The sequence below is a fragment of the Pteropus alecto genome, unplaced genomic scaffold (genome assembly GCF_000325575.1).
Source record: "Pteropus alecto unplaced genomic scaffold, ASM32557v1 scaffold185, whole genome shotgun sequence".
Classification (NCBI taxonomy): Eukaryota; Metazoa; Chordata; class Mammalia; order Chiroptera; family Pteropodidae; genus Pteropus; species Pteropus alecto.
This window is the reverse complement of record NW_006438088.1, coordinates 12534241-12556476: the sequence shown is the minus strand read 5'-3', so window position 1 is coordinate 12556476 and position 22236 is coordinate 12534241. Positions and strand designations below refer to the sequence as shown.

Below are 22236 nucleotides of genomic sequence, written 5' to 3'. Positions count from 1 at the left end.
CAGTTGAGTTGAGTATTCTTTCTTTTCCCTGGGAATTGGTGCTATTTGTTGTTGTTTTTTAATGAATTAAAGCACAGCTGACAGCTCTAAGTGTGAGTCAGGGGAAAAACTGTCCCCTAGAATCTGTGAGGAGCTTCTTGCTTATATCTTTCTAAAACTAGCGGGTTTAGGGTTGATGCAGGACGGGGCAAATTTCCCCAAGTGGAGGAAGCCAAGCCCTACACTGAGAAAAGAAGAGTCCTTTGGTGGAAAGTGAAGAAAGAATTCAACACACATGCCAAAGTTAGTGTCAAAAGTTTATTAGAAAAGAGGTAACACTCCACAAAGTGTGGTCTCCTCTCAGAGGCAGAGAGTGAGAGGGACCCCAGGTGTTCAGCAATTTCAGTTTCTATATCATTCTTTGGTTCCCATTTCCTTTGATATGGACATGTAGTGAGGAAGGGGAAGGGGAAGAGTATGTAGCCTGAAAGGCCTGCTGTTCCCAGCCTTTAATACATAGGTTCCCTCATGGTTTTAGCCATAGGGAATGAATGATTTTATTTGTGTAAGGCAGCCACTTAAAGACCGTTTTTCCGGTTTCCCCCTCCACGGGTGTGAGAAATGGGTTGTTAGCAATCCCAGCAGAAACCTTCCTTTGTTCTGAAGGTGTTCCCCTGGCCTGGCTGCAGGGCTGATGGGCATATTTCAGGCTCTGAATGTAGTTTAATTGAGCATTTTAATTCTTTTGCCTCTTCCCTACATTAGGATCAGCTGTTGACTTCCAGTCAAGAGTTTAACTTTTTAAAATGAAATATCATTGCCCAAAGGTCACAACACTCATAGCAATACTGTTGCATAATGTCTAATTTCCTAAGGCAAAATCTGGCAAATCTGAAATGTTCCATATTTCAAAAAAAGTTAAAGAGCACCCAATTTTATGGGTACATGATTTGGACTATAAATAGACATGTACATTCATTACCATTTTAAAATGACCATCTTTGATGTATGTCTCAATGTTGAACACAGGCAACATATAAGCCCTTCTCAAAATCCAACAGAAAATGTGGCTTGACCACCATTTCCTTTCTCTTAGTACTAACCGCTTCATTATAAAAGTAGTCTTAATTTCCTACTGCATTTTAATAGAATATCCAAATTGAATATACAAGTAGATATACAACAGTATATAAAAATAAAACATAAATGCCTCAATTTTAATACTTTAATTTGAAAGTATTAGACTTAAAGTAATTTTGGAGATATAAAATCTGAAAACAATCTATAAATTTACTTTCATAATTTTAAGAATATTTGCATTAAAAGATCAGTAACAAATACACTATATTTCAAGTTGTATGAGATAACACATTTTTTGCCAAAGTAGACTACCCAGTGTTAAAAACAATGTTACTACTAGTAGGCATGGTCTTTGTGTTATAGGATTCGGGCCTGTTAAATTGTACCACAGCCTCGGGTGAGATGGTTTGGGGCTACAAATGCTCTGGGCCATGTTTCCTTCGAAGTGAACCTGGACTAGCTGTCATCTCTTCTAGAACATCTCAAAACAACTGTCATTGTGAAGAAAAACTTCAACATCACCGTATGATTGAAAAGCAAATTTCCCCCAAATCATTAGCACAGAAAAGTAGATGAGTTCAAAAGATTTTTCATATCAAATGGAATTCTACCATAAACCTCTCAATTCTCATCATTACTGTTCTCTTCAAAGGTCACAGCTCTGTCTACAATGGCCTTGAAGCTCTTCATTCTGCTGCCTCTCACACACACAAAAGCACACGAGGTCACACAGCAAATAAGGTTACAACTAAGATCTGACTCTCATTTATGTGACCCAAATACCCATGATCTTTCCATTTCACAGTAACATTTCAGAGGAGTCAAAAAAGGAGGAAAATGACAATATTTAAAATAATTATTGATAAGAAAAATACATATTTAGAAATCATTGATCTATACTATTGAGATAGCCTTTCAACGTTTCTTAGTAAACTTGGAAATCTGATAAACACATTTAGCAAAAAATATACTGCAAAATGGATCGTGATAAAGAGATGTGCTATATTATCATAATATTTTACAAAGCTATGATCATTAATAAAATGGATATTAACAGGTAAGTTGCTGACAAATTGCTGGTCCCTCCTGGGATGGAATGTGAGTCCTTAGCATACCATCTCCCAAACAGTGACAATGTTAGGATAGGCTCAGATGATCCATTCTTGTTTACCAAACGCCCATCTTTTAGTACCTAAAGAAACAGTGGGAAAGGTATAATTAGCTTGATTAAAATATGCATTACAAGCAGAATAATATTTTTGAAACAATCCTATATATCATGGTTGATCAAATAGTTCCAGATTGATAGGGTAGGGGAAGTAAGGCACAGGCAGGGCCAAAGGGGACAGCTATTTTATTTGTAATGAAAACCAGAATCATTCTAGAGGGCTCAACATTTGAGTTTCAACAATCAAATATAACCCTTAATGAAAAGTCAAAAGTCTGCAGCAGCAAAGATTTGACTCCAATTATTTGCAAGATAATCAGAAACTAGAGAAGTAAAATCACAACCTTTCCTTAAGAAGCTTAAAAGTTAAAGGTGAAACTAAGCAGATTCTAAGCATAAAGAGAGAAATCAGCATACTAGAGAGGAAAACAGATAAGTGTTTAGGAGGCCTGAGAAGAAAAAGCTGGACTCATCTGCTTCCCAGAGTGGGACACAACCTGCCACAAGAAGGACCAGTTTATGTAATTTCTTTTCGGGGCTGATGACAGAAGACACTGTGAGAAGTGGAAATCTAAGTAGCAAAGTCTCATTCTGAGACAGAAGTGTGTGTGACAGATCTAGGCAATATGCTTTCTTACTCCAGTTGTTTAGAACCAGTGGTGTGCTGGAGCTAGCAGTGTGTAAGCTCGCCAGAACAGATTGTTAAAATTTCAGGAACTTTGACAGCTTGTTGGTAAACATGGTCATTCTTGAAGTGGATCATGGTGAAAGCATTTACACCATGAAAACTGGTAAATGACATAAATTTTTTAGGGCTTTTTCTTTTCTTCCTCAGAGAGTAGGTTGTTAAGATTTATAGCACATCACCAACTAGAGCTGAAGATTGATGAAAAAGAGAATAAGCCTTGTGGTGAAAGAAGAAGATAGGGATCCGATTGTAAAAAGCCATGAATGACCAGATGTATCCTGAAGTCACAGAGGCCTCTCTCTGTAAGGGCATAATGTGTACAAACTAATGGGACAAGAGTAGAAAGAAACACAAGTAGATAGACGATAGATAGAACAAGAAAAAAAGAAAACGAAATTCATCAGCTGTGAGGACAATTTGAATGGAGATGAACTGGGAAACTGAGAAGCCAGATACTTTATACCTAGAAGAAGAAAATAACTGAATATCCTAGAATATAATTTCTGTGGTGATCACATACACACAAAGACATAGATCACTAACAAGTAGTCAAACATACAACCAGTTGGTAATTAAATGAAGAAAATAAAGTATTAAATGTTCATTATTTACCATTTATTAAGTGTTCATTGTTTATAAACTGTTTCTTATTTATTAAATTTTTCATTAAAGAAACAAAAATAAAATATCAGAGCTATATTTCAAATTATAGTTGGGTTAATGTTTAAAACAATTTAAACACAGATACTTTATTTCATAGTGACTTTTCATCAACATAGTAAAATTTTGTTTATTTCAAACTTTTCAGGATTAATTATTCTGAATCAGTTATTATCTCTCAGGTTCTAGTTAGAACTTAGTTTTCCATTTTTACTGGTTGCTTGTTAGACATTTTCCTAAGATAAACTACAATTTACTAGCCCCCTAAGCAGTGTATACTAACTATAATTTGACCTTTTTGATTAGACCTTTAAACTGATAGTTCTTACCCATCAAAATCATCTGCAGAACTCTGAAAAAGTATAGGTCTCACTTTCTCAACATCCTGATTTACTGGATCTGGAATGGGACCTCACTTCTTACTCTTCCAGCCCATCTGCACATTGGTCTATACTTACATGATATTCAATACATATGGCCTATTTCTGGCAAGCTTTTTTTCCTAGTTGTTAACTTAGTTAACCGGGTAAACTTTTTGTAGTAAGTACTTAAAAATACATCTCGATATTTGTATAATGCTTCACTGTTCACAGAGTGCTTTCACATGCATTATTGTATTTGACGCTCACCAAATCAGTGAGGAAGGTATTCTCTTCCTTTTACAGTTAGGAAATTCAGAGGTTAACCAACTTGCGCAAGGTTACATAAACTAGTTAGTTGCAGAGATCAGATTTCTGATGATACACCAGAGTTGCCTAAAACATTACAGCAAGATATTTCTCACATTTGTGGTGATGGTCAGTAACACTTCATAATTTTACCATAAAACTAGGGGTGGGGAAAGACAGTAAGTGTGTTGAAATCTCTGCAGAAGTGATCTTCTAAGATAATATGTAAATGTTTGCTGACAGAGAGTGCGTCAGTCAAGGACACTGGGAAATACCCCAGAAGACATAACTCAGGCAAAAAAAAACTTGTCATCTGTGATATTGTAACTGGTCTCTCTAAAAATAATATGTTAACAGAAGGACCATGAACTGCAAAGTCTCTCGAGAAAGAATAACTTAAAAAATTAAGACTTAGTTTCTGTTTATTTCACTGTTTTTGTGGAAAGTAGGCACCCAGATTCACCATGGTTTTAGATAACTAGTCCTAAAGAGAAGAAGCACATGCCTCAAGCTTTCATAGTTTCATGAAAACCTGTCCCATGATTACCCAACTCCTTTTGTTTTAATTCTGTGCTCACAAAACAATCTTCTGATCCATAGCTTCAATGCTTGAAAGGACTTGCCAATGGAGAGTTTCTTGAGATGATAATTCATTTTCTCCAGCTAAGGTGTATCTATTTTTAAAAGTTATAATAAATTGGTCCTCTCTTTTATCCATCTTGTGAGTTGGGTTGGTGTCTGCTCCTTAGACTCTGATGAACTTAGAGAAGGTCATGCCATAGAGAATCTATACGTGTGAAATGAAGACCAGCACCCTGGCTGTAGAGCCCCATCCAAGGAACTGTTATACCAAAAACGCTGCCTACAGCAGGCAAATGTTTCCTTTATAACTTTTTGGGGTAACACTATCTATTTCTTATTTCCTCTTTCAGCAAATAAGCTGGAGTAAATGGGGCATGATCCAAATGATAAATAGACCACAAGTGCCCAATTTAAAGGACAGGTGCAACCCCTCCCTTTCCTCCTTCTTTCCATGTAAGAATTAGGAGCCAGTGCCCAGACATGGCAGACAGCATGACAAGTTCTGAGAAAGTTAAGAGTTGAGACCTACAAATATCAAATAGTTAAGCACTTAACCATTTACTCTTTTGTATCATTCTCTGTTCCCAACTACTTGAAACCATTTGGGGAAAAAATGTAAAACAAAGAAAGGAGGTAACTATGTCCTAATTTCTTCATGCTCTCCAATTTCTCATTAACTACCACCATCCAACTTCTTCAAATACTGATGTGGTTCAGAGTGATAGTGAAATGGCATTTCTGGCTCTGGACCACTAACCTGTTCTGGAAAGCTCCAGCAGTTTTTTTTGTCTTTCTCCCATGAATGAGCCCAGCCAAGATCAACTAAGCCTGTTCCAAACCAGAACAGCCTACCTACACCAAGTTCACGATGTCAACTGCAAAATAAGAGCTAAAGAAATGGTTATTGTCGAAACCCATAAAGGTTTGAGGAAGTTTGCTACACAGTGAAAGTTAACTGATACAGTGGCCATGGCCTATTTTACTTGGCTTCAGAGAACACAGAATATGAAAATACTCTTAAAATCTTCCTACCTCAAATTTTCCAGGTGACAGCTGAATTTTAGTAAGGAGCACTTCAGGAAAAACGTATTCTGTTCCAAATGTGCCACTTAGGGAGAACATGTCAAATCTTGTCAAAGCAGTTTCTGCTGGCCGTCCGCAAGTTGTCAAATTAGTCGTTTTGCATTTCAGCATTGTGCATACCTGTGTGGAACAGGTGCAGATAAAATGCAAGGCCTTACATCTAAGTTACTTGTACTAGAACTGCTGACTCAGTTTATAACCGCAGCAAATATCTTCTCCATTTGATAAAGGGATTTGGATCATGTTTCTTATAATTACATGCTTTATTGGAAATGGCACATGATTTGAGAACCAATCCCACTTCCTGGGTAACAAATGAATTGAGAGGAAAACGTCAGTTTAAAATTAGACTTAAACCTTTAGTTCGATATGTCAAATGATTAGTTGGCTCTAGAGAGTAGAGGTCTTTCAGCAACAGTAGTACTAATGCTAAAATGGTTATTAAAATTTTGACTATCTTTCTCCATATCCTTTTCCTTAGAAGAAGGTAGTAAGACTCAGAATATAATAAGAAAATATAAATGCATAGTCAACACTGTAGTAAAAGTTTGCATTTAAAATTTTTGTCATTGGAAGGAAATAAAATGACCAGGACATGTGATTACAAGAAAAACTAAAATAAAAGTGATATCCTTATTTGTCATTGGTTTTAAAAGTTAAAACAAAACTGCTTATATTCAGGTACATCAGTAAAGCTACTTAAGGAAGCCTTATTGAAGTTCACTATAATATATAAAATAGTTCATCAGTCAAATAGAAAATCATCATGGTCAGGTTAATAAGTTTTTAAAACATGCTCAAAGCAAACAATGAGATTATACTTAACTCCTATTGCAAATATCATGTGATTACTCCCAGTGTGTGTGTGTGTGTGTGTGTGTGTGTGTGTGTGTGTGTGTGAGCATGCATGTGTGATATTGACAAGAAAAAGCACTTGGCTCTCTGGGACAAACATGAAAAGTTAACCCTGGAAGTCACTGACACCTAAACACCACCTTTCACTTGAGCTGAGATTACCTGCCAGTACTCTCTTCTTCTTCGGCCGTGAAGTCCTGTAAAAGCTCCCAGCACATACACTTCACTCTCTTCTTTTCTTAACATTCTATAGCTCAAGTGACAGCAGAGATCTTTTTGACAGATTGTAAGGTTTCCTGCATTTTCAAAAAGTTCTGTGAAGTTGAACACATCCCGGGAAATAAAACCCTGGAAACTGTTTTTCTGTACTGGGAATGGTTTGATGCTTGTGGCGTAAGCACTCCAGTTCACAGCCATTGGGTAGGGAGAAGAGTTTCGAGGATGCGCATCCACTTCTGAAAGGAGGAGCTTTCCCAACTCTGTTTCCATATCATAATGGTATTCTTTGGGAGAATGTGGTGCATAAATACCACTGCCTGTGAATGGAAACCAGGTCTTTTTAAAAACAAAACCAACACTGCCGTTTTCCCCGTCAGAATCGAGCGTGCAGTCATGTCACTACTTGAGTCTAGTTACACTGAACACCTAAGTACTTCTATTCTCTATTGGAGGAAATTAAAATAAACGTTCAATGGTCTCAGGTGAAATACTTTGATTATAATAGGGTTACCTATCAGCATTATGGATAGTTAAACCAAATATAAAAATCTTTGTATTTGGGAGTTCCTGAAAGGTAAGGAAAGGTAATGCACAATGCTCTCCTTTCACCATTGTTGCGGTTTTCAAATTTGCCTTCAAATTGTTCAACACTCTCTTCTCTCCAAGGGTATATCTACTTCCCTTTAAGTGCAGACTGGACTTTGTGACTCACTTTTAACGAATAAAACATGGTAGAAGTGACTGTATGTGACTAGTCATAAAGGACAGTGCTGCTTTCACTCCCTCTGCTCTTCTCTCTCTTTTCTCTTTCTTCTCTCTCTCCTCTTTCTTCTCTCTCTCCTCTTTCTTCTCTCTCTCCTCTTTCCTCTCACTCTCATCACTTGCCCTGGAGGAAATCAGCTGCCATGTCATGAGGAAACATCACACAGTTCTAAGGAGAGGCCCAAGTGGCAAGAAATGGAGGTCTACCAACAGCCACTGAGGAACCAAGGAATCTCCTGACAACAGCCATGTGAGGCAGTTCTTCTAGAAGCAGACCTACCAGCCCCAGTCACGATTCCAAATGACTGCCATCCCAGCTAACAGCTTGTGATAACCTGAAGAGATAGCCTGAGCCAGGACCATCCAGCTAAACCAATTTCAAATTCCTGGCCAACAGAAAATGTGAGATAATAAATGTTTGTTGTTTTAAGCCACTTTTACTTTTTACTTTTAGGGTAATTTGTTACAAAGCAATGTGTCAATAACACATTCCTCTGCCCTCTGCCAATGTTCAAGCAAATCTTGTTTAGTTCCACGTTTTGTCATTTACTAGCTGGTAGACTTTGGTAAGTTACTTACATTCTCTGTGTCTCAGTTTTATAATCTGTAAAAGTGGGATGCTAATTAATACTCAGCTCACTAAGTTGTGAGGATCAATGAAATAATATACATAAAGGTCTTAACACAACCGTAGTTGCTAAAATCAGTCACTAGCCTTTCTTTTCTTGTGAAAGGATGACAAATAGTGATTATTCCCAACAGAGAAGCAAAAAATTTATGACAGGTAATATCTGAGGCATTAATTTCTCTGCATTTAGAAGTACAATGAATTACCTGTCATATTCAGGTGGACATGATGTGTATTGGCCACAAGAAGATTAACTCTCATTCCCATTGCCCAAGCTGAATGGAATTCAATAGCTGTCAAAAGGGGCAAAACATTCATCCAAGCCGTGGGAAACAGTATGGTGTCCACATAGAAATCTTTCACCAGGGTCACAGCAGGATCATGGAAGAGTATATCAAAACATGTAAATATGCCAAACTTTCCGAAGGTGGTGTTGAAAGTCACCAACTCCGGCTTTTCAGGGACATCAAACTGTCGCTCAGAGTAGAGGTGGTACTATAACAAATGCATAAGATAAAACCAGGAAAGGCTTGTTTATTAAAGAAATGACTTGTAAAACCCTCCAGTTAGTAATAGATTCGGCTAGGGTCAACAGCAGCAAATGTACAGGAAGTGAATGAATTTGGTGATTGGAAGTAAAATTCCAAGGAAAACATGGAGGAATACATATCTTCTCTTCTCTCTCTCTCTCTCTCTCTCTCTCTCTCTCTCTCTCTCTCTCTCTCTCTCTCTCCCTCTCCTACTCCTCTAATCCCTACTTCTCAATTAGGATCCAAACATCTTCTCATAAATTCCGAAAGATTATGAACTTCTTGAAAGATGAAGAAGTTTTTTTCACATTTCCAGGTATCAAGGATTCAAAGAATACGTATTTTTCTCCTTTGAATCCCTAATACCTAGAAACATAATAAATGCACAAGAAATATGTTACGTGGATGAAGGATGCCTGATCCATCTTTACAGTGTCACATCCAAAGTTATTTTAGAGACTTAAGTAGATTTCAAAATTGCTGTTGAAGATGAAAATTTTATTTAATTCTCTCTGATTCCATCCAAGTCAACTTGGAAAACTAACCTAGTGTAATATGATAATCAAAGTCGACAGTTTAATAAAATGGTCTGAAAAAGAAGGAATGACAAGATGGGGAACAAGACTATTAAAATTAATCTTTACATTTATATCCTATTTAAAAAATAAAAAATAAATTGAACCTTACTAGTACTTGAAGAATTGATTGACCTACTCTTATTAGGTCCCTGTGTTAGAGCTCATGGGTCATGAATGGTGTTTGAAGTACTCTGAGAGGAGAGTGAGAACTGCTCAATTTAGAATAATCACAGGTCCCTCACTAACTTGTCCACATTCAGTGCACTGCACCATCCTGCGGTTTACCTCATCCTGCTTAAATGGCTTGACCAGATATGCTGTCAGTTTAACTAAACCAACACTTACAGAATGGAAGAACAATGGAAGATAATTCTTGCAAAGAGAGTGCATTAAAAAATGATACTAACACTAATAATGCAAAGTCTAGAAAACAAAAAATAGAAGAGCTGGCATTTCTATGAGACACATATTTAAGGAAAACAAAATAGTTTAATTACATATGAAAAGAAGTTGTGAAAACCTACAGTTATGAAGAAAACTTTTTGATAGTTATATGTCTTGTTTATGAATACAAAACAATACACATTTATTGAGGACTCAAGTTAAATTTTTTATAATAGGGGTATATGATGAAAAATATAGGAAAACCATTTAGTTAATATCATTCCTCATGACCAATATTTGTATTTTAACTGAGACTTCCAGCAGACAATTTCTCCATTCGAAAGACTCTGAGGCTATAATTTAAGATGCTAAAAAATATGTGGGGGAAGAAGAGGGACATTGGCACTGCCATGCACATCACATATCCATTTAAAAGGCCAGGCTCTCTCCCTGCCCAATTTGGTATAAAATTATGGCTTAAGATTTTTTCACTCTTTTAATTCAAAATTTAAAGTAAAAATTTTATGATTTGACCTTAAATCCATAAGAAAGTAATTAAACTAATTGGTATAAAAATTAGAGAAAAATTATTTTTATGATTTGATAAAAAACGAGGAAATTAACTTCTGTGAAACCGATTTATTCAATTTGGAAACATCTTTGTATCATTTCAATATTAAATGGTATCTGGATTATAGTCACCTTAGTATCTTCTGTACCAATATTAAAATTATTTGTTTTAGAGAGACTGGGCAAAACAGCATAAATGATAGAAGCTTCATTCATCCCCTCTTGCAACCAAATTAAAGTTGTGATGGAAATACAGAGCAAGCAGGAAGTAGAGTCACCTGGGGTCTAGAGGAACAGAAACCCTACAACGAGAGAGAGAAATAAGAAATCACCCTGTAACAGCTGGAGATAGGAAGGTGTGAAGACAAGAGGCTGCCTAGTCCTGAGCAGCTGAATGGGACAGAGGCTGTGGCAGTGATAGCTAGCAGCTGCTGATGCCTCTTAAAGGGGCCATGTCCACAACCAGACATTCCCAGTGAGGGATCTGTTCCCTCTGAGGACTAGTGTCAGGTGGGCTGCTCATGGGGCACAAGGGACTTACAGGGGAACACTGAGTTGTCAGAGAGAGGGCTAGAGGGGAGGCTTTCTCCCAGGCAGAAGTGCTGGTGGTATCCATGGTTCCTCTGTTGAGCCCGCCCGCCTCCCAGTATGTGGACACAGCACCGATGTAGCTGAGACATCATCGAACTAGATAACAGAGGTCACTCTGCCCAAAGAATTCCCCAAAACTTCACCTCCCTCAACTTGTGGCCCTAACCAAGCCACATCTAGTTGTGTCCTTAGCGAGTCTGTGCCACTTGTGAGCAGCGCCAAGACTCACACTGGTGGTAGTTGACCTTGGTTTCTGGTGTGACTTCTTCATGCAACTATAAACACAGCATCTGTGGACTACTTGCTGAATCTTAACAGGTGGCCCTGGAGGGGCACAGGCTGGGGCTAAAATTGGCTTGCAGCTGAACCCTTCTCAGGACTGTGTTTCTGGACAACTACTGCATAAAGCAACGCTATTAAGACCAGGAGACTTAGGAGCTTTGATTAGTACATAGAAACAGACATGGAAAGGCAGCCAAAATGGGAAGACAAAGAAGCAGAAACCATATGAAAGAACAGAACAGAGATCCAGGAATAATGGAGTCAAGCAATCTAACAGATGCAGAGTTTGAAACACTGGTTGTAAAGATGCTCAATGAAATTAAGGGAAGTGTAGATGAACTCAGTGAGAACTTTAAAAAAGAGATTTAAAAAAATTATAATGGAAATGGATATTATAAAATGGAACCAGTCAGAAATGAAGAGTACATTATCTGAGAGTATATTAGAGAGAATCAGCAGAGTGGAGGAAGAAGAGTATCGAACCACCAAGGAAGCCAAGGACACCCAATCAGAATGACAAGAAAAAAAGTAACCAAGAATATAATAATAATTTAAAGAGCCTATGGAACAAAATTAAAGGTAACAACATCCATGTCATAGGGGTACCTGAAGAGGGAGAACAAGAAGTTGAATATATATTTGAGGAAATAATGATGGAAAACTTCCCTAACCTAGTGAAGGAAATAGACATACAACCCCAGAAAGTACAGAGAGTCCCCCCAAAAATGAACTCAAAGATGCCCATACCAAGACACATCATAATTAAAATGTCAAAGATTAAATTCAAAGAGGAAATCGTAAAAGCAGCAAGAGAAAAGCATTTAGTTACCTACAAGGGAATATCCATAAGACTGGAAGCTGATTTCTCAAAAGAAACTTTGCAGGACAGAAAGGTTTGGCATAAAATATTCAAAGTGATGAAAACCCAGGATCTACAACCAAGATACTTTATCCAGCAAAGTCATCATTTAGAGTCACAGAACAGATAAAGAGCTTCTCAGACAAAAAATGAACTAAGGAATTCATCAACACCAAACTCGTATTACAGAAATTGTTGGAGGGACTTCTTTAAGAAGAAAAACATGTATCAAAAACATGAATAAAGAACGGTAATAACCACATATCTATCAAGAAATACTTCAAATGAAAAAGAATTAAGTGCTTCAAACAAAAGATAGGGAAGTTAAATGGATAAGAAAACAAGACTCCTACATATACTGCCTACAAGAGATTTGCTTCAGATTGAAAGACACACACAGACTAAAAGGAAGGGGATGGAAAAAGATATTGCCTTGAGGAACCTAGAGAGTATTATGCTGAATGAAATAAGTCAGATAGAGAAAGACAAATACCACATGATTTTACATACATGTGGGATCTAAAAACAAAATAAATAGCAATAACAACAAAAATGAAAACAACCTCATAGATACAGAGAATATTTTGAGAGCTACTAGACAAGAGGGCGATTGAGGAAACTGAAAAAGGACACAGGGATTAAGAAATACTAATGGATAAATACAAAATACTCATGGAGATACAAAGTGTCGCATAAGAAAAATAGTCAACAATGTTGTAGAAAATTTGTAAGGAGGAAGAGGGGTATTAGATTTAGTGGAGTGATCACTTTGTGAGTTATTGATTTGTACAATGTAAATATTAGTAACTAATTGTCTATTATACTTCAATAAAACTGGAGAAAAAATTATTTGTTTTATATATACACAAAAAATATCTCAATCCTGGATTATTACATCTTTCTAATAGATCTAAGCCTATATATTTTTTCCAGATTAGTTATTTTTTCTAAAATGTCATCTTTGTTATTGCTCACTTAAAAAAAATTTCTAGTAACATTGTATAATATAGGAATGAAGCTCAAACTCCTAAACACAGCATTCATCACTCTCAGAGAAGGCACCATTTTACATGCCCACCCCTCTTACCTTATGGTAACGTGCCACCAGTTTTCCCTCTGTATCATACACCACGTTGGTATTGTACTGATAATAGCCATTAGAAGGACATCTGGAGCCATGGGAATGACATGGCTTTTTGTCCCCAATATTTGCTAAGACATAGATAGAGTTGTTCTTGGCTAGACAGCTGAGTCTTGCTTGTACTGGTGTGCGACCAAATCTAAATCAATTTTTAATTAAGACATTTCAGTAAGTCAAACAGAGAAAGACAAATACTGTATAATATCACTTATATGTGGAATCTAAAAAAGCTAACTCATAAAAACAAAGTAGAATGGTGATTACCAGAGTTTGAGGGTTGTGGGAATAAGAGAGGTGTTGTTTAAGGGTACAAACTTGCAACTAGTAGATAAATAAGTCCTGGAGATATAATGAACATCATAGGGATTATAATCAATAATACTATATTAAAATAAACTTCAAAGTTGCTTAGAGACTAGAACTTGATTGTTCTCATCACAAAAGAAGAAATGATAGTTACATGACATATTAACAGATTAACTAATGCTATGGTGATAATCATATTGCAACATATGTGTATCATATTAATACATTGTACACTTTAAACTTACAGTGTTATATGTCAATTGTATCTTAATAAAAAAGACATTTCAGCTTTAAAAAGTATTTTAGTCACTTCATACATAAAAAATAACAAGAGCCTAAGTGTAACTGAAGTCAATATAAAAACTATTCATGAAATAGATAATATTTTAAAAGCCGCAAATTATACTTAAAGTTGATGAATTTTTTTTCCACACCGTATCTATTGCTTCAGCAATTCATTATTCACAGTCCTGCACCATTACCTGTCTCCTCTCTACTGGATCATTCCATTGGCATGCAAATTATGCTCTAGTATCTCTAATCTTCAAAAAAATAATAATAATAATAAAACCTCTCTTGAACCCATATGCCCCTCTAAATATTGCTCCATGTCTCAGCTCCCTCTTACAGTATAACTCCTAGAAAGAACTGTTCATTTCATTGTTCCTGGCTGGTTCTCTCTTTGAAGCTCTCAAATCAGCTTTCATGTCTATCATCCCACCTGGCAACTCTCACAAATGCCAATGATGTCCGCATCGTACTTCATCTCATCCTACTTTTCTGCAGCAGTGGACAAGGCTAACTACGTCCTCCTCCTGGAAACATTTCATTTTGCTTATTGGACCCCACTCTCCTTCTACTCACTGGTTCACCTTCTCATTCTCCCTTGCTGCTTCCTCCTCATCTCTCCTGAATCTAAACACTGGACTTTCCTAGATCACAAGCCTTAGACCCTTTCTTTTCTTTAACTCACTCCATAGGTGAACTCATCATGGTATTAAGATCATCTTTGTTCTGACTCCTGATTTTCTATCTCCAGCCCTGACCTTGTCCTTCCACGCCAGACTTGTATATGCAACTAACTGCCAGATTGACATCTCCACTTAGATATCTTAAGTGCGACTCAAACTTAAGGTGCACAAAACTGACTTTCTATTTCCATCCCAGACATACTATTCCTTAAGTGCCCCTTATATCTGTAAACAGCAATTACATGTCTCTAGTTGCTCAGGCCAAAAACTTGGGAGTCACTTTTGATGCTCGTCTTTCTCTCATACCCCTACAAACAATCTGACAACAAATCCTGTCACCTTGACATCCTAAACACTTGTTACCTCTTCTACTTCTTAGTTCCAGTCTCCATCAGCTCTAACCAAGATAATTACAATAGCTTCCTAAGTGGTCTTTCTGCTTTTCCCTTGCCTTCCTAGTCTTTTTCTAATACAGAAGCCAGAGTGGTGCTTTTAAAACTTGAGTCAGATTGGGTCACTCCTCAAATGAAAACCCTCTAGTGACTCCCTATCTTGCTCAGAGGAAAAACCAAAGTTCTTAAAATAGACTTCAAGACCCTACATGATCTATAGCACCCACACAACATGGATCCTTTCTGATCTCATTATGCTACTTCTTTCCCTTGCTAATACACTGAAGCCATACTCAGTGAAAACTCCATAATCAATCTAAATTTAAAAAATAACCACAATAAGTCTTATACCTCATCTCACCCAAGTACCCCATTTCTCTGATTCTTATCACAATACAACATTCTATGTGATAAATGAATTTGTTTATGTCTATCTTCCCCCACTAAATATTCATAAGCCACAAGGAGGGTATAGATTTTGTTTTATTAAGTGCTGTATCCCTTACTCTTAGAAGAGTATCTGGCACATAGTAGGTGTTCAACAAATAATGGTTGAATGAATGAAAAGATAAATGAGTTAAATTTGACTATATTGGGTGATGATGCAAGCCCTTTTTCTATCAAAAATTTTCCTTCTACTGTAAGGCTATAAAAGAGGCATTTACTAACCATATGGAAGAATCTGTTCCTCGACCTTCACCAGTTTCCATAGCTACTGTGATCTTTGACTCATCTACAAATTTGCAACATATGTTATTTTTAACAGGAAAACCAGAACTCAGTCCCACTGTGAAATAAAAAACAAGTGGATTGTCCCAATTCTCAAAACTTATTTGGTCTCTTTTTTCCACAAAAGAAAATTTCTTACAAACACCGTGGAGAGCATCAGCTCAGAACAAGAAAGATAGGACCATGGAACTGTCCAGTTTCATTAACACAATAGTCTCCTTGTGTAATCTCTCCAAAGCTCAGAGAAGCCATTTCCTGATAGCCCTTTTATAAATGTCAGAATAACTGGGAGTGCCTTAAAAAGTATGGTACCATAATCCTCCAGCAAAAATATGGGTGAGGAATGTTTAATAAACTTAATTTGAGGTAAAAGAGTGAGAGAAAGTGTGAGGGTAAGACAGTGAGAGGATTTGAGAGGTGAGAAAGGATGAGTGTGACAGAGTGAGAGACATTTTACTGAAAGTTTTGAAGTATGCAATCTGTGCCTCAATAATTTAATCAGATTTTATTAGGTGTAGGATTTATATGTTAAATATACACTTATATCCATTAAATATTCCATATTAAAATGTTTCTAGATTACTTTTTCCCTGGAAAACTATCTTATGAGCCTAGGAAAATGCAATTTCAAAGCCTAATGTCTTATGATTCCCTGGAAAGTACATAGCAAGGTCTTTCTGCCTGAGAAGCAGATTCTGGAACAAAGACTCCATGAAATTAATATATGGTACTTTTGATAGAGACTTTGAAATATTTTCCAAACATAACCCACTGTCTACTTCAGACATTAATTTGCTACTTATATCCACGGTCCTCTTCCCCTTAGTTTCTAAGCCTAGTAATAAATACCTTGTTTACATATTTTCTCCAAATATAATAAAGATATTAAATCATAAATGATTGTCCAATGGTATCTAAGTGTAATTTTTAAATCTAATAAATGACAAGATTAATACAATAATAACAAATACCACACATAGGATAATTCCGGATTTATTACTTTGCTGTGTTGCACATGCACATTTTAGAGGATTATAGCACTTTTGCATGAACGACTGAGATAATTTAAATACCTGTGGGGATCTTCACATGGAATCCAGGCCACCTGAGGGTCTGGGATATCCTCCAGATAAGGGAAAATAGTTTCTCTGGTAAATTTCCACCCATAAAGTGCATCTTCTGGAGTCACAATGATTTGAGCACCCTGTTCAAAACAAGTCAAATCACCATTATTTCTTCATGGGTTATATAGATACTCCAATACTCCAATCTTCCACCAGATCTCATGTCCCTCTCATAAATTACAATTAGTGGAAATAAAATATTACCTTCTCAGCTGCCTGCTTAATTATTTTCTCCAGAATGTCTATATTCTTGTTCATAAGGAGCAAGGCATCTTCTTGAGAAACAGGTGTTTCTGTTTCATTTGGCAATATGACAGCATGTTCATATACTGCAGCGATAAATGTATCCAGGGCACTGACATGCAAGGTAATCAGGGCAAAAACTGCCACAGAGGTTTGAAATGAGGAAGTGGTCATGGCCAAGGTCTAGAGCTTTTTGAAAGTGCAAATAACATTCATGTAGCATTTATGAAGGGCGGGATAGTTATATAACACATGACTGCCAGCTACTAGGCTCTTAGTTTATAATCTTATGAATATTATGCCTGACCACTTTTGTGGGAAAACAATTGTAATTCAATGAATACAATCAGAAAGTATTATGAGGATTGCACAACATGTACTATTGATAAGATTTGATGTCAAATTTCAAAAAGAAAAGAAAATTCAAATACAGTACACTTGCACCTTTTTATTAATAGAAAGAAAATACTAACTAAATTAATTCTCATGTGAAAACTCATAATACAACATACCTGCTCTATCTCCTTCACAAGATTATTCTGAGAGTCAAAGACACATGAAAGTTCTTTGTAAGCTTAGGATGGGATGGCAATAATTAACAAAAATGGATGACAATTTGGTAATGTAATGATCTTAACAGCTTCATATGATTTGATTGTTAAGACCACAGAACTACTATTGTTCAATTAGTTAACTCTGGTCTATTTGGGTTACTGTGCTAGAGAACTGCTGAGGGAGACAGAGTACCTGGGCGCCAACCCCTGGATCACGCCAAGCAGAACATGGCAGATGCACATCAACCGTGAGGTGAAGACACAACAAAGATCAAGGAACTCAAGATGGTGAGGAGCAGCGTCGGGCTCAGCCACGATCTGAAGGAATTCTTGGTCTGGCCTCTCCCCCAGAAATGAAATGACAATAAGTGAGCTGAGAAGTGAAGAGTTGGAAATATTTTATATAATTATTGACAGTGTTTCCCTATAGGCGGCAAGGATGACCCATCAAAATAAGAAGCAAGAAAAACAGAATAACCAGTTCTTTTAAAACTATTCTCTTGATACTGTATACTAAAAAAAAGAAAAAAAGGTCATATTGTATCCAAAAAAGTACACAGTGGCAAAAAAACAATGTTTCTGTCCCTGTCCCTGTTAGAGGTCTTCATATGTCTTCAGCAAGACTGTGTAAATCAGCCTCTGGGAAGAAAATCTTTGCTTGAGCAGAACCAGCCTGAACGTTAACCATATTTTGGTGCCAGTTCCCACCCAGGTGAGGTGCTCCTCCAGTTCTGAACTTGCACAACTAGCAAACCTAAAACCAAGAGAAAATCTGAGAGTAATGATGTGTACGTCCTGGTGTTTCCTGAATGCCCTACATGATGTAAAGGGTTGCGTCACAGGAAGTTGCCAAAAGCCAACTATTTTTGACTGACAGCAACGGCAATTTTATGTGTTTCAAACTACCCTTCTATATTTTGCCCTCAGAAGTTTAGGACTATGGGAAGCTAAGCTGGAAAAGCCCCTTTGAACTGGTAACATGCTTCCATACTGAGGGCCCCACATCTTCAAAAGTAAGACAGTAACAAGGTCTCTTGCTGATGATTTCCCTTGCAGAATGTTAACTTTACTTCTGATCCAACTCTGCGAAAAGTTCGTTGCATTCACCAACAGGAACTTTTAAAAATTCTCTTGGTTAGTGCTATAGACTGGATGTTTGTGTTTCTTCCCCAACTTACATGTTGAAACCTAGTCCCTGGTGTAATGGTATTAGGAGATAAGGCTTTGTGGGGCTGATTAGGTCATGAGGGCGGAGCCTTCAAGAATTGGATTCTTGTCCTTATAATAGACCCCAAGGAGATCTATTCCCTTCCATCGTGTGAGGACACAATGAGAAGATGACTATGAACCAGGAAGCGGGTCCTCACCAGACACTGAATCTGCTGGCACCTTGATCTTGGACTTCCCAGGCTCCAGAACTGTGAGAAATAAATTTCCGTTGTTTATAAGACACCTAGCCTATGGTATTCCATTATGGCAGCCCAAATGGACTAAGACAGTGGATGTGAAGCTTTGGTAAAGTAAGAATGACTGCCTTACTTTCGGGACAGTTGAAATAACTCCAAAGCAGCTGGATCAAAGTCATTTTTTTTTTTTTAATGTAGACAATTATAGAAGTATGCATTTGAAAAGGTATGATACGAAAATAAAGCTGAAATCTCAGGTACTACAGAAGGGATAAAAATGAAAAAATAGATCAAAAATAGAAAAACGTCAAGCTGTGGTATATTTGTTGTTTTGTTAAGTGATATGAGGGTGTTAACATAAGAAAGTACAAACCTTAAGAAAGATTAAAAGGGTTTATTTCAGTTGAAGCTGAGGGCCAGACCCGGAAGCAAAATCTCAAAGGACTGAGAAACTGCTCCTAGGAGTAGCAGTTTGGTAGTTGTTTTACATATTAAAATCAAAGGGCTAGATGAAAGGAAGGTTACGTAAACGCCATTGGTGGTAGATTAAGGAGACAGGAGAAAGCGAAGTGGAGAAATCTCTAGGGTTGGATAAAAAGTAAAACTGGAGAGGTATATACTTCTTTTACATTGGTGGGGGCAGGATTAGCTAACCTTCAACACACATAGTTTACAGAGGTGTGCGGGTAAAGGATAAAATGAGAAATGTTGGGGTCGTCTCACCCCAGTACCAGATGTTTACTTCTGAAGGTCTGGAGAAGAGATCATTCTGACATTTTAAGTATGTTATCCTAGATGCTCAGAAACAATGGGCAGGGCTTGTTTGAGGTAAAGATGAATCTATCATATAGGCCTTAGGATGTGACTTCTCATTATAATTCACTCAGTTAGGAATTTTTATGGTGAGAACATCCCCCTTTTTCATTCACAAAAGGATTACAATAATTCACCAATAATTCACCTGTCCATTTTCAATGAGCAAGGATGTAAAAAAACATGTTCGAGGCCAAAAATAGATAACTACGTGCAGGTCTGCCTAGGTGAAGCCCTCCGCTCCCCTGGATCCCATCTGCTTTCTTCTTTCCAAGGCCTGTGGCTCCTCCAATCACCCCGACTTCCTGTTTTGGTTTACTTTCCGGGTGAGCAGGAGATGGCCAGCTGCTGAGCGACTCTGATATCTGGGAGTTTCTTTCAAGAAGTCATAGAGGCCAGGAAACCCAGATCAAGTAGAATTACATAATTTCTACTGAACAATTTCCAAATGGCCGGATGTAACAAAACAATAGAGGCTGGCATTTTCTAGCCATAGAGGCCTAAGTTAACTCTTTCATTCATGTCATATTCTTTCTTTTTAGCACATTATTCTTCTACTGTGACTAATCCATCCTAGAACTTTCCTCCAGGTGAAGATGACTAAATTCTGTATGGTCCTTCATCTAATTACTCTTAACTTATGTGGCATGAGTTTTTTCTCACTATAGTTATGAGAGTCATGATGGCATCAGGTAATGGTTAAGAACATGGACCCTGAAGCCAGCATGCTTAGGTTTGAACCGCTTCCTTGCTGGGTGACTATAAGTAAGTCCCCTTAATGCCGTAGTTTCCCTCATCTGCAAAATGGTGATAATATATGCTGAAAAGTTTTTGCTGTGATTATTATTGCCTCATGCCCACAAGACCGAGGCCCTATTGACCGAGGGCAATATCCAGTGCAGCTTTAACCCACGTCTTTAATTCTCTCTGGTCCTATGCCCTCCTGTTGTTCTTGGCTATTAATTTGTTAAAAGAACATCACCTAATCCACATTCTTTATTTTCTCATTGTTCTGTCTCTTTCCACAAAGTCTTTCATGTTTCCTCTCTTCTATGTCAACCTTCCTTGAATGGTTTATCCTGAAATTATTAATTTACAGTCCCTTTTTACGAGCTAATCTTGATGGCTTTCCCTCCAATTATACCATAGATTTTCCCTCTGATCAATAGCTCTCACTCCTTATTTCATGCATCATTCCATTTTTTAAACACACACACACACTTACCGAGAAACTGAATTACTCATTCATTGCTACTGGGAATGCGAAATGGTATAGCCACTCTGGAAAACAAGTTTGGCAGTTTCTGAAAAAACTAATCATGGTCCCATCTCCTCCTGGGTAGAGCGGTACAACAGAGGGATGGGGCAGGATCCAGTACTTCCTGCATCCCCTTATTCCCAGTTCCTCCACGGCAGGGAGGTAGGGCAGGATCCAGTGCCTCCTGCACCGCTTGTTTCCAGTTCTAGAAGAGGACGACAGGACACTGTGGAAAATTTATAGGCCCCAGTGCAGGAAGAATTTCTTTATGAACCATTACTTCACTTTCTTATGGACTATGCCATTAACCAAAGTGACTATATGCAAAGACAGAAGAAAAGCAGAAGTCTTACATTTGTCTGCTTTGAACACCAAGAATCAGACCCATATGCCATAGCTCTGCAAAATGGAATTTGTTTATATGGAAGAACAATTAATGTGTAGTATCTATTTGAGAATTCTGTTTTCTGAATCAACTAACCAAAGTCTTCGGCGCTGTGTTAAGACAAACTTACCAGCTACAGGAATGAAGAAGTTATGCTCAGATTTGCCTTTCCCACGCAGTTTTTTCCAATTAATATTGCTGCTTTACCTCAAAATACTTACTTTTTCTTTCATAAAATGCAGGGGCATGCATATAATCCAATGCTACAGCTTCCTTACCATGAGATGACAGTGCCACTTCCTAAAGCACATCCCTGACGTCTTTCTATTTGTGTTCCAGATCTCGAGGCTGGACCTAGTTCTTGGGAATGGACTCACCAATAACCAGATGACTCTGAGCTTTATCAAGTAGGTAAACAAGAGGTAAAAGTAAACCAGTAATAGCGATAGAACAGAAAATGCTAGAGGAAATGTATATAGCCCAATCCTGAAAGTGTATGAAGAAAGGGCATTAATATTTAACTTTCAAATAAAATATTTATCTATGTGGGTTTTAATTCTCTTAAAAGGAAAAATACTCTATGGGAATTCATCCAACTACTGATTTCATGACTGTCATTTTTGAAATATATAATAGTATGACAACTTATTTAGTATTCAAATTTTCCTTGAAAACTTAAAAATGATAATAATGTACTACTTTTGTATTTGTCATGTTTTGACCCATTGTGACTCAACAAGAGACACAT

At 37.2% G+C, this 22236-nt stretch overlaps 1 protein-coding gene and 1 pseudogene across 2 annotated transcripts; one reads left to right on the top strand and one right to left on the bottom strand.

Annotated features, from left to right (window-relative positions):
- Nucleotides 1-2077: 2077 nt before the first annotated feature.
- Nucleotides 2078-17249, bottom strand: VNN2 (vanin 2). 2 transcript variants are annotated; one of them, XM_006915407.2, is made up of 7 exons: nucleotides 17034-17249; nucleotides 16779-16909; nucleotides 13254-13446; nucleotides 8579-8867; nucleotides 6926-7299; nucleotides 5858-6028; nucleotides 2078-2251 (listed from the first exon to the last, which is right to left on the bottom strand). In XM_006915407.2, exons 1-7 carry the CDS (start codon nucleotides 17244-17246, stop codon nucleotides 2078-2080), a joined length of 1545 nt encoding a protein of 514 aa, XP_006915469.2. In that variant the 5' UTR covers nucleotides 17247-17249. The 2 variants fall into 2 exon arrangements, with proteins under 2 accessions (XP_006915469.2, XP_015447582.1); XM_015592096.1 differs by lacking the exons at nucleotides 6926-7299; nucleotides 8579-8867 and having other exon boundaries at nucleotides 17034-17246.
- Nucleotides 17250-21401: 4152 nt separating this feature from the next.
- Nucleotides 21402-21928, top strand: LOC102881654 (annotated as a pseudogene).
- Nucleotides 21929-22236: the final 308 nt, after the last annotated feature.